Source organism: Triticum aestivum, chromosome 3B (genome assembly GCF_018294505.1).
Source record: "Triticum aestivum cultivar Chinese Spring chromosome 3B, IWGSC CS RefSeq v2.1, whole genome shotgun sequence".
NCBI lineage: Eukaryota > Viridiplantae > Streptophyta > Magnoliopsida > Poales > Poaceae > Triticum > Triticum aestivum.
Window position 1 is genome coordinate 657,307,398 of NC_057801.1, and position 13,372 is coordinate 657,320,769.

The following is a 13,372-nucleotide window of genomic DNA, read 5'->3' on the forward strand; positions in this document are numbered from 1 at the left end:
AAACGGGAACAAAATTTGAAATAATATCGTGCAAAAAATCGAGCAAAAAATGGGCAAAAAAATCGCGATCCAGATCCAAATTCAAAATTAAAAAATAGCAATGGCGCACGGTGGGGGTTAGACGGTGCGCCACTACTATTTTCCTGCCTTCAAAATTCAAAAATACTAATGGCGCACCAGTGGCCTATACTAATGGTGCATCGTGGCCTATACTAATGGCGCACCAGTGGTGCGCCATTAGTATACCAGATACTAATGGCGCACCACTGGTGCACCATTAGTAAAAAATACTAGTGGCGTGATCCATTAGTAGGCAAAACTGGTGCGCCATTAGTAGGCCTTTTCCTAGTAGTGTACCCTCGTAGACCGTAAGTGCAAGCGTTATGACAACGCGGTTGATGTAGTCGTACGTATTCACGGTCGACCGATCCTAGTACCGAACGTACGACACCTCCGCGATCTACACACGTTCAGCTCGGTGACGTCCCACGAACTCATGATCCAGTAGAGCTTCGAGGGAGAGTTCCGTCAGCATGACGGCGTGATGACGGTGTTGATGAAGCTACCGATGCTGGGCTTCGCCTAAGCACCGCAACGATATGACCGAGGTGGATTATGGTGGAGGGGGGCACCGCACACGGCTAAAAGATCAATGATCAACTTGTGTGTCTATGGGATGCCCCCTTCCCCCGTATATAAAGGAGTGGAGGAGGGGGAGGGCCGGCCCTCTACTATGGCGCGCCCTGGGGAGTCCTACTCCCACCGGGAGTAGGATTCCCCCTTTTCCAAGTAGTAGGAGTAGGAGAGAAGGAAAGGGAAGAGAGAAGAGAAGGAAGGAGGGGGCACCGCCCCTCCCCCTTGTCCAATTCGGACTAGGCCTAGGGGGGCATGCGGCCTGCCCTAGGTAGCCTCTCTCTCTTTCCCGTATGGCCCAATAAGGCCCAATACTTCTCCTGGCGAATTCCTGTAACTCTCCGGTACTCCGAAAAATATCCGAATCACTCGGAACCTTTCCGATGTTCGAATATAGCCTTACAATATATTAATCTTTACAGCTCGACCATTTCGAGATTCCTCGTCATGTCCGCGATCTCATGCGGGATTCTGAACAAATTTCGGTCATCAAATCACATAACTCATAATACAAATCGTCACAGAACGTTAAGCGTGCGGACCCTACGGGTTCGAGAACTATGTAGACATGACCGAGACTCATTTCCGGTCAATAACCAATAGCGGAACCTGGATGCTCATATTGGTTCCTACATAATCTACGAAGATCTTTATCGGTCAAACCGCATAACAACATACGTTGTTCCCTTTGTCATCGGTATGTTATTTGCCCGAGATTCGATCGTCGGTATCTCAATACCTAGTTCAATCTCGTTACCGGCAAGTCTCTTTACTCGTTACGTAATGCATCCTCCCGCAACTAACTCATTAATCACATTGCTTGCAAGGCTTATAGTGATGTGTATTACCGAGAGGGCCTAGAGATACCTCTCCGACAATCAGAGTGACAAATCCTAATCTTGATCTATGCCAACTCAACAAGTACCCTCAGAGACACCTGTTGAGCACCTTTATAATCACTTAGTTACGCTGTGACGTTTGGTAGCACACAAAGTGTTCCTCCGGTATTCGGGAGCTGCATAATCTCATTGTCTGAGGAACATGTATAAGTCATGAAAGAGCAGTAGCAATGAAACTGAAACGATCATAATGCTAAGCTAACGGATGGGTCATGTCCATCACATCATTCTTTAATGATGTGATCCCGTTCATCAAATGACAACACATGTCTATGGTTAGGAAACATAATCATCTTTGATTAACGAGCTAGTCAAGTAGAGGCATACTAGGGACACTATGTTTTGTCTATGTATTCACACATGTACTAAGTTTCCGATTAATACAATTCTAGAATGAATAATAAACATTTATCATGAAATAAGGAAATAAATAATAACTTTATTTTTGCCTCTAGGCATATTTCCTTCAGTATGGTGGTACTCACCGTCGTCGCCTGCCTTCACGCGCGGTTCATTGCTTGGGTCCAACAGCATGGTGAGTAGACGGAGGTGCTGACTGTTGGAAATATGCCCTAGAGGCAATGATAAATTAGTTATTATTATTATATTTCCCTGTTCATGATAATCATTTATTATCCATGCTATAATTGTATTGATAGGAAACTCAGATACATGTGTGTGTACATAGACAACACCATGTCCTTAGTGAGCCTCTAGTTGACTAGATCGTTGATCAATAGATGGTTATGGTTTCCTGACCATGGACATTGGATGTCGTTGATAACGGGATCACATCATTAGCAGAATGATGTGATGGACAAGACCCAATCCTAAGCCTAGCACAAAGATCGTATAGTTCGTATGCTAAAGCTTTTCTAATGTCAAGTATATTTTCCTTAGACCATGAGATTGTGCAACTCCCGGATACCGTAGGAATGCTTTGGGTGTACCAAACTTCACAACGTAACTGGGTGGCTATAATGGTGCACTACAGGTATCTCTGAAAGTGTCTGTTGGGTTGGCATGAATCGAGACTGGGATTTGTCACTCCGGTTGACGGAGAGGTATCTCTGGGCCCACTCGGTAGGACATCATCATAATGTGCACAATGTGACCAAGGGGTTGATCACGGGATGATGTGTTACGGAACGAGTAAAGAGACTTGCCGGTAACGAGATTGAACAACGTATCGGCATACCGACGATCGAATCTCGGGCAAGTCCAATACCACTAGACAAAGGGAATTGTATACGGGATCGATTGAGTCCTTGACATCGTGGTTCATCCGACGAGATCATCGTCGAACATGTGGGAGCCAACATGGGTATCCAGATCCCGCTGTTGGTTATTGACCGGAGAACGTCTCGGTCATGTCTGCATGGTTCCCGAACCCGTAGGGTCTACACACTTAAGGTTCGATGACGCTAGGGTTATAAAGGAAGTTTGTATGTGGTTACCGAATGTTGTTCGGAGTCCCGGATGAGATCCCGGACGTCACGAGGAGTTCCGGAATGGTCCGGAGGTAAAGATTTATATATGGGAAGTCTTGATTTGGTCACCGGAAAAGTTTCGCGCATTATCGGTATTGTACCGGGAGTGCCAAAAGGGCTCCGGGGGTCCACCAGGGGTCCACCTGCCCCGGGGGGGCCACATGAGCTATAGGGGTGTGCGCCTTGGCCTATATGGGCCAAGGGCACCAGCCCCAAGAGGCCCATGCGCCAAGAGATAAGGGAAAGGGAGAGTCCTAAAGGGGGAAGGCACCTCCTAGGTGCCTTGGGGAGGATGGACTCCTCCCTAGCCGCACCCTTCCTTGGAGGAAGGGCCAAGGCTGCACCCCCCTCTCCCTTGCCCCTATATATAGTGGAGGGGAGGGAGGGCAACCGCACCTGAAGCCCTGGCGCCTCCCTCCCTCCCGTGACACCTCCTCCTCTCCCGCAGGTGCTTGGCGAAGCCCTGCAAGATTGCCACGCTCCTCCACCACCACCACGCTGTTGTGCTGCTGCTGAATGGAGTCTTCCTCAACCTCTCCCTCTCTCCTTGCTGGATCAAGGCATGAGAGACGTCACCGGGCTGTACGTGTGTTGAACGCGGAGGTGCCGTCCGTTCGGCACTAGGATCTTCGGTGATTTGGATCACGACGAGTAAGACTCCTTCAACCCCGTTCTCTTGAACGCTTCCGCTTAGCGATCTACAAGGGTATGTAGATGCACTCTCCTTCCCCTCGTTGCTGGTTTCTCCATAGATAGATCTTGGTGACACGTAGGGAAATTTTGAATTTCTGCTACGTTCCCCAGCAGTGGCATCATGAGCTAGGTCTATTGCGTAGATTCTTTGCACGAGTAGAACACAAAGTAGTTGTGGGCATTGATTTTGTTCAATATGCTTACCGTTACTAGTCCAATCTTGTTTCGACGGTATTGTGGGATGAAGCGGCCCGGACCGACCTTACACGTACTCTTACGTGAGACAGGTTCCACCGACTGACATGCACTTGGTGCATAAGGTGGCTAGCGGGTGCCAGTCTCTCCCACTTTAGTCGGAACGGATTCGATGAAAAGGGTCCTTATGAAGGGTAAATAGCAATTGACATATCACGTTGTGGTTTTGCGTAGGTAAGAACCGTTCTTGCTCGAAACCCATAGCAGCCACGTAAAACATGCAAACAACAATTAGAGGACGTCTAACTTGTTTTTGCAGGGTATGCTATGTGATGTGATATGGCCAAGAAGAATGTGATGAATATATGTGATGTATGAGATTGATCATGTTCTTGTAATAGGAATCACGACTTGCATGTCGATGAGTATGACAACCGGCAGGAGCCATAGAAGTTGTCTTTATTTATTGTATGACCTGCATGTCATTGAAACAATGCCATGTAATTACTTTACTTTATTGCTAACCGGTATCCATAGTAGTAGAAGTAATAAGTTGGCGAGACAACTTCACAGAGACACGATGATGGAGATCATGATGATGGAGATCATGGTGTCATGCCGGTGACGACGATGATCATGGAGCCCCGAAGATGGAGATCAAGAGGAGCAAAATGATATTGGACATATCATGTCACTGTTTGATTGCATGTTATGTTTATCATGTTTACACATCTTATTTGCTTAGAACGACGGTAGTAAATAAGATGACCCCTCATTAAAATTTCAAGAAAGTGTTCCCCCTAACTGTGAACCGTTGCGAAAGTTCGTCGTTTCGAAGCACCACGTGATGATCGGGTGTGATAGATTCTTACGTTCACATACAACGGGTGTAAGCCAGATTTACACACGCGAAACACTTAGGTTAGCTTAACGAGCCTAGCATGTACAGACATGGCCTCGGAACACAAGAGACCAAAAGGTCGAGCATGAGTCGTATGGTGGATACGATCAACATGAAGATGTTCACCGATGATGACTAGTCCGTCTCACGTGATGATCGGACACGGCCTAGTTGACTCGGATCATGTACTCACTTAGATGACTAGAGGGATGTCTATCTGAGTGGGAGTTCATTAGATGAACTTAATTATCCTGAACATAGTCAAGAGATCTTTGCAAATTATGTCGTAAGCTCGCGCTTTAGTTCCACTGTTTAGATATGTTCCTAGAGAAAATATAGTTGAAAGTTGACAGTAGCGATTATGCGGACAGTAGAAAGCTTATGTCCTTAATGCACCGCTTAGTGTGCTGAACCCCAATCGTCGTCTGTGGATGTTGCGAACATCGGACATACACGTTTTGATAACTACGTGATAGTTCAGTTAAACGGTTTAGAGATGAGGCACCAAAGACTTTTTCAAAACGTCGCAGAACATATGAGATGTTTCGAGGGCTGAAATTGGGATTTCAGGCTCGTGCCCACGTCAAGAGGTATAAGACCTCCGACGATTTTCTTATCCTGCAAACTAAGGGAGAAAAGCTCAATCGTTGAGCTTGTGCTCAGATTGTCTGAGTGCAACAATCACTTGAATTGAGTGGGAGTTGATCTTCCAGATGAGATAGTGATGTTTCTCCGAAGTCATTTCCACCAAGCTGCTAGAGCTTCGTGATGAACTATAACATATCAGGGATAGATATGATAATCCTTGAGGTATTCACGATGTTTGACACCGCGAAAGTAGGAATCAAGAAGGAGCATCAATTGTTGATGGTTGGTGAAACCACTAGTTTCAAGAAGGGCAAGGGCAAGGGCAAGAAGGGATACTTCATGAAATGGCAAATCAGCTGCTGCTCCAGTGAAGAAACCCAAGGTTGAACCTAAACCCGAGACTAAGTGCTTCTGTAATAAGGGGAACATCTACTGGAGCAGAATTACCCTAGATACTTGGTAGATGAGAAGGCTGGCAAGGCCGATAGAAGTATATTGGATATACATTATGTTAATGTGTACTTTACTAGTACTCCTAGTAGCACCAGGGTATTAAGATACCAGTTCGGTTACTAAGTGTTAGTAACTCAAAATAAAAGAGCTACGGAATAAACGGAGACTAGCTAAAGGTGAGCTGACGATATGTGTTGGAAGTGTTTCCAAGTTTGATGTGATCAAACATCGCACGCTCCCTCTACCATCAAGATTAGTATTAAACCTGAATAATTGTCATTTGGTTTTGCATTGAGCATAGACATGATTGGATTATGTCTATCGCAATATGGTTATTCATTTAAGGAGAATAATGGTTACTCTATTTATTTGAATAATACCTTCAATGGTCTTGCACCTAAAGGAATGGTTTATTGAATCTCGATCATAGTGATACACATTTTCATGCCAAAAGATATAAGATAGTAATGATAGTACCACTTACTTGTGGCACTGCCATGTAAGTCATATTGGTATAAAACGCATAAAGAAGCTCCATGTTGATGGATCTTTGGACTCACTCGTTTTCTGGAAAAGTCTGAGACATGTGAACCATGTCTATTGGTGTATACGCATGAAGAAACTCCATGCAGATGGATCGTTTGGACTCACTTGATTTTGAATCACTTGAGATATGCAAATCGTACCATATAGGCAAGATGACTGAAAAGCCTCGTTTTCAGTAAGATGGAACAAGATAGCAACTTGTTGGAAGTAACACATTTTGATGTGTGTAGTCCAATGAGTGCTGAGGCATATAGTGAATATCGTTATGTTCTTACTTCACAGATGATTCGAATAGATGTTGTATATTTACTTGATGAAACACAAGTTTGAATTATTGAATGGTTCAAGTAATTTCAGAGTGAAGTTGAAGATCATTGTGACAAGAGGATAAAATGTCTATGATATGATCATAGAGATGAGTATCTGAGTTACAAGCTTTGGCACGCTATTAAGACATTGTGGAAATTGTTTCACAATTAATACCGCCTGGAACACCACAGTGTGATGGTGTGTCCGAACATCATAGTTACACCCTATTGGATATGGTGTGTACCATGATGTCTCTTATCGAATTACCACTATTGTTCATGGGTTAGGCATTAGAGACAACCGCACTCACTTTATAGGGCACCACGTAATTCTGTTGAGACGACACTGTTTGAACTATGGTTTGGAGAAACCTAAGTTGTCGTTTCTTAAAAGTTTGGGGCTGCGACGCTTATGTGAAAAAGTTTCATCGTGATAAGCTCGAACCCAAAGCGGATAAAAAGCATCTTCATAGGACACCCAAAACAGTTGGGTATACCTCCTAATTCAGATCCGAAAGCAATAGGGATTGTTTCTTGAATCAGGTCCTTTCTCGAAGAAAAGTTTCTCTCGAAAGAATTGAGTGGGGGATGGTGGAGACTTGATGAGGTTATTGGACCATCACTTCAACCAGTGTGTAGCAGGGCATAGAAAGTTGTTCATGTGGCACCTACACCAATTGAAGTGGAAGCTGATGATAGTGATCATGATGCTTCGGATCAAGTCACTACCGTACCTCGTAGGGTGACAAGGATACATACTACTTCAGAGTGGTACAGTAATCCTGTCTTGAAGTTCATGTTGCTAGACAACAATGAACCTACGAGCTATGGAGAAGCAATGGTGGGCCCAAATTCCGACAAATGGTTAGAAACCATGAAATCCGAGATAGGATCCATGTATCAGAACAAAGCATGGACTTTGGTGGACTTGCCCGATGATCGGCAAGCCATTGAGATAAATGGATCTTTAAGAAGAAGATGGACGTGGACGGTAATGTCACCGTCTATGAAGCTCGACTTGTGGCGAAGAGTTTTTCACAAGTTCAAGGAGTTGACTACGATGAGATTTTCTCATCCGTAGCGATGCTTAAGTCCGTCGGAATCATGTTAGCATTAGCTGCATTTATGAAATCTGGCAGATGGATGTCAAAAATGAGTTTCCTTACTAGTTTTTGTAAGGAAAGGTTGTATGTGATACAGTCAGAAAGTTTTTGTCGATCCTAAGGATGCTAAAAGGTATGCTAGCTCCAGCGATCCTTCTAAGGACTGGAGTAAGCATCTCAGAGTTGGAATGTACGCTTTGATGAGATGATCAAAGAATTTTGGTTTATACAAAGTTTATGAGAAACTTGTATTTCCAAAGAAGTGAGTGGGAGCACTATAGAATTTCTGATGAGTATATGTTGTTGACATATTGTTGATTAGAAATGATGTAGGATTTCTAGAAAGCATGTAGGGCTATTTGAAAAGTGTTTTTCAATGGAAAACCTGGATTAAGCTACTTGAACGTTGAGCACCAAGATCTATAAGGATAGATAAAAAACGCTTAATAAGTACTTTCAAATGAGCACATACCTTGACATGATCTTGAAGGTGTTCAAGATGGATCAGTTAAAGAAGGAGTTCTTGCCTGAGTTGTAAGGTATGAAATTAAGAGTTAAAGCTCGACCATGGCAGAAGAGAGAGTAAGGACGAAGGCCGTCCCCTATGCTTCAGACATACGCTCTATAGTATGCTATGCTGTGTACCGCACTGGAAGTGTGCCTTGCCATGAGTCAGTCAAGGGGTACAAGAATGATCCAGGAATAGATCATTGGACAGCGGTCAAAATTGTCCTTGGAGTAAATAAAGGACATGTTTCTCGATTATGGAGGTGATAAAGAGTTCGGCGTAAAGGGTTACGTCGATGTAAGATTTAACACATATCCGAATGACTCTGAGTAGCAAACCGGATATGTATGGTGGAGCAACCATTTGGAATAGCTTCAAGTGGAGCGTGGAAGCATCATTTACAATATGACATAGAGAATTGCGAAGTACATAAGGATCTGAATGTTGCAGACCCGTTGACTAAAACCTCTCTCACAAGCAAAACATGATCAAACCCCATAACTCATTGAGACTTAATCACATGGTGATGTGAACTAGTTTAGACACTAGTAAACTCTTTGGATGTTGGTCACATGGCGATGTGACCTATCAGTGTTAATCACATGGCGATGTGAACTAGATTATTGACTCTAGTGCAAGTGGGAGACTGTTGGAAATATGCCCTAGAGGCAATGATAAATTAGTTATTATTATTATTATATTTCCTTGTTCATGATAATCGTTTATTATCCATGCTATAATTGTATTGATAGGAAACTCAGATACATGTGTGGGTACATAGACAACACCATGTCCCTAGTGAGCCTCTAGTTGACTAGCTCGTTGATCAATAGATGGTTATGGTTTCCTAACCATGGACGTTGGATGTCGTTGATAACGGGATCACATCATTAGCAGAATGATGTGATGGAGAAGACCCAATCCTAAGCATAGCACAAAGATCGTATAGTTCGTATGCTAAAGCTTTTCTAATGCCAAGTATCTTTTCCTTAGACCATGAGATTGTGCAACTCCCGGATACCATAGGAATGCTTTGGGTGTACCAAACGTCACAACATAACTGGGTGGCTATAAAGGTGCACTACAGGTATCTCCGAAAGTGTCTGTTGGGTTGGCATGAATCGAGACTGGGATTTGTCACTCCGGTTGACAGAGAGGTATCTCTGGGCCCACTCGGCAGGACATCATCATAATGTGCACAATGTGACCAAGGGGTTGATCACGGGATGATGTGTTATGGAACGAGTAAAGAGACTTGCCGGTAACGAGATTCAACAAGGTATCGGCATACCGACGATCGAATCTCGGGCAAGTACAATACCGCTAGACAAAGGGAATTGTAGACGGGATCGATTGAGTCCTTGACATCGTGGTTCATCCGATGAGATCATCGTGGAACATGTGGGAGCCAACATGGGTATCCAGATCCCGCTGTTGGTTATTGACCGGAGAACGTCTCGGTCATGTCTGCATGGTTTCCGAACCCGTAGGGTCTACACACTTAAGGTTCGATGACGCTAGGGTTATAAAGGAAGTTTGTATATGGTTACCGAATGTTGTTCGGAGTCCCGGATGAGATCCCGGACGTCACGAGGAGGTCCGGAATGGTCCGGAGGTAAAGATTTATATATGGGAAGTCTTGATTTGGTCACCGGAAAAGTTTCGCGCATTATCGGTATTGTACCGGGAGTGCCGAAAGGGGTCCGGGGGTCCACCAGGGGTCCACCTGCCCTGGGGGGGCCACATGGGCTGTAGGGGTTTGCGCCTTGGCCTATATGGGCCAAGGGCACCAGCCCCAAGAGGCCCATGCGCCAAGAGATAAGGGAAAGGGAGAGTCCTAATGGGGGAAGGCACCTCCTAGGTGCCTTGGGGAGGATGGACTCCTCCCTAGCCGCACCCTTCCTTGGAGGAAGGCCAAGGCTGCGCCCCCCCTCTCCCTTGCCCCTATATATAGTGGAGGGAAGGGAGGGCAGCCGCACCTGAAGCCCTGGCGCCTCCCTCCCTCCCGTGACACCTCCTCCTCTCCCGCAGGTGCTTGGCGAAGCCCTGCAAGATTGCCATGCTCCTCCACCACCACCACGCCGTTGTGCTGCTGCTGGATGGAGTCTTTCTCAACCTCTCCTTCTCTTCTTGCTGGATCAAGGCATGGGAGACGTCACCGGGCTGTATGTGTGTTGAACGCGGAGGTGCCGTCCGTTCGGCACTAGGATCTCCGGTGATTTGGATCACGACGAGTACGACTCCTTCAACCCCGTTCTCTTGAACGCTTCCGCTTAGCGATCTACAAGGGTATGTAGATGCACTCTTCTTCCCCTCGTTGCTGGTTTCTCCATAGATAGATCTTGGTGACACGTAGGGAAATTTTGAATTTCTGCTACATTCCCCAATACTGACCTCCCCGCACCACTCGCCCACAAGCTCACGCTCGGTGCGTACCTCGCCATCGAGCGCAGCCCGAACCTCCATCCCTCCCATTGTATTTCGTGTTGCTCAACGCATGTGACCCCACGTGCCAGGGGCGCCGTGGAACCCCTCCCCCCCCCCCCCCCCGCCTTCATGGGAAAACTCAGGCACAAGGAGAGGTCGTGGTGGATGCTTGCTGTGCCGTGTGGTGCAGGTCGTGGCCGTGTCTTCAGGCGTCCGAAGAAGTGGCCAGCACGGACGGTTAAGGAGGAACACAAGGCTTGCCGGGGATGAGCCTTCGGTGGGGAACAGTGTTGGCTCGTCGACTGACTCGTCGACTGATGGCGCTGGCTCATCGACTGACGGCACGCTCGGTTGTGTCACGGTGCAGCAATTGCAAGTCAACTGTTTGACGAAATGTCTACACCGAAGATGGATGAAAAGAAACAGAAATATCGCCACCTGGACATGACCCAGTCAAAACCATGTTGAGTCAGCATGGATACTGCTTTGGTTGAGTCAGGGGACCAAACTTATCTGATTTCAAGAGTTGGTGGTGAAGGTTGTCCGGTTTTATAGTTAAGGGATCAAATCTAGACTCTGCCAAGAATTAAAGGACGAAAAGTATACTTTTCTTTTTATTATTTCGCAAACATATGTCTACTCGTCGGCTCTAATATTCAAGGGAGGGATGCTCTGCGCGTTGTTGAACACGTTGCCAGGATCGGCCACCGTCTTAGCACGAACCAGCCGGTCGAAGTTCTCTCCGAAGTACGCCTGCCCCCACGACGACGTCGCACGAGCCACCGCCTGCGGGGACGACCCACCGGCAGCGCGCGTCCAGTTGTTCACGCCCAGGTCGAGGTCGAGGTAGTTCACGTACGCAGCGCGGGGATCCTTGGACACGTAGGGGGCCATGTACCTGTAGAACGACCTGAGCCATCCGATGAACTCCTCCGCGCGGGCTAACTGCGACCGGTTCCAGTTCACGCCGTACTGGATGCTGTACAGGTACCCGGCGCGGTGGGGGAACGGCGTCTCGGCTCTCTCTATCCGCGCCATGGCGCCGCCGTAGGGGTCTAGCTGGATGGACCCGGTCGGCCCGGCCGACAGGTGCCGGACGATCTCGGCCATGTCGTTCCTCGAGATCGGTGCTTGCACATAGTCGGACTTGCTCTTGGAGTACTGCTTTGGCTGGCGCCGCCGGTTCGCCAGGTCCTCCACCGTGCTCAGACCAGCGAACTTGGCCGTCGACTCGACCCAGCTCATTTCTGAGAGGTCTGGCTCGGTCAAACCCAGCTCAGGAAAGCTTTGGCTGAGAACCGACAAGGCATGCTCTTTTGACTCTAGCACTTGACCGGTGAAGGAGATGGAGACGTTGCCGTCCGTCGACCCGGTTGGAGCATACACGGAGAGATAAAACTCGTCCGGTAGATTGGGCCCAACATACTGCCACCTGTGAAGTAAGCCGGCAATGAGTTCGACCGGACCGGTCCGGCCGACGGTGAACGCGGTGACGTTGCGAGGAACCGGAACGAGCCGGAGCTTCCAAGCGTACACCACACCCCAGCTCCCGCCTCCGCCGCCTCGGATCGCCCAGAACACGTCATCGCCCATTGAGTTCCGGTCAAGGACTCTGCCGTCCGGAGTGATGAGCGCCGCGTCCAGCACGTTGTCGGCGGCAAGCCCAAACTTCCGGGACAGAAGCCCGAACCCGCCGCCGGAGACTTGCCCCCCTAGACCAGTGGTCGACCCCGACCCGGCCGTGAACGCCAAGGACCGGCTCAACCGCCCCACGGCGTAGTACAGCTCGCCCACGGTCGCTCCCGACTCGACCCAGGCCGTTGCCGAGCCCGGCTCGACCCGGACGCGGTTCAGGTTCGCGAGGTCGACCACCACGAACGGCACGTGGTTCTCCGTGGTGTAGGACAGCCCCTCGTAGCTGTGCCCGCCGCTACGCACGCGGATCGCAAGCGATCTGGTCTGCGCGCACAGGATGGCTCGCCGCAGGTCATCCCTCGACTCCGGGAGGACAATGGCGGCGGGCCCGGCGACGTTCGGGAGCGTGAACCGGAGGTTGAAGATGGATGAGTTGAGCAGCCCGGCGTAGCCCGGAGATGTGGGCAGGGAGAAGTTGCTGACCCCGTTGGAGACGAGGCAGGAGGAGAAGTTGCTCGCCGTGGCCGCTGCGCCGGAGCCTGGGCTCCGATGAAGTGACAAGAGGAGGCAGACCAGCTGGAGGAGAGTTGCGATGGAACGCATTGTCTTTTGGTGAGATCGAGAGATGCTCGTTGATGTATGTGCTGTGGTTTGTGTCTGGATTGAATATGGTTGTAGTTTAGTACGGCGGTGCTTTCGCCATTGTGGTAGTACCATATGGCATATGCTCTCATTGGATTTGCCTCCCTGGGTATTCAAATGCCTAAACAAGATCTTCAGAAGGAGAGCACTGTTTAGTAGCATGGGAGCAAGTTTGTTGACCCGTGGAGTTTGGGGACCTTGGGATTCATAACCTTCATCAAATAACTTAATCATGCCTTGCGCATCCGATGGATCTGGGAGAAAAGATCAACTAGTTCCAGAGCGTGGGCTGGGCTCCCTATGCAGATTCCTAGCACTGAAAAAAAGCATCGCTATAGCGTCGTCTTGGAC

The 13,372-nt window shown here is 47.9% G+C and overlaps 1 protein-coding gene across 1 annotated transcript; it reads right to left on the reverse strand.

The window, feature by feature from the left end:
* Window positions 1-11,324: 11,324 nt before the first annotated feature.
* Window positions 11,325-13,009, reverse strand: LOC123065979 (reticuline oxidase-like). The gene has a single exon (XM_044489158.1). The coding sequence runs from the start codon at window positions 12,980-12,982 to the stop codon at window positions 11,381-11,383; it is 1,602 nt and encodes a 533-aa protein (XP_044345093.1). The 5' UTR covers window positions 12,983-13,009; the 3' UTR covers window positions 11,325-11,380.
* Between the last annotated feature and the right edge of the window lie 363 nt (window positions 13,010-13,372).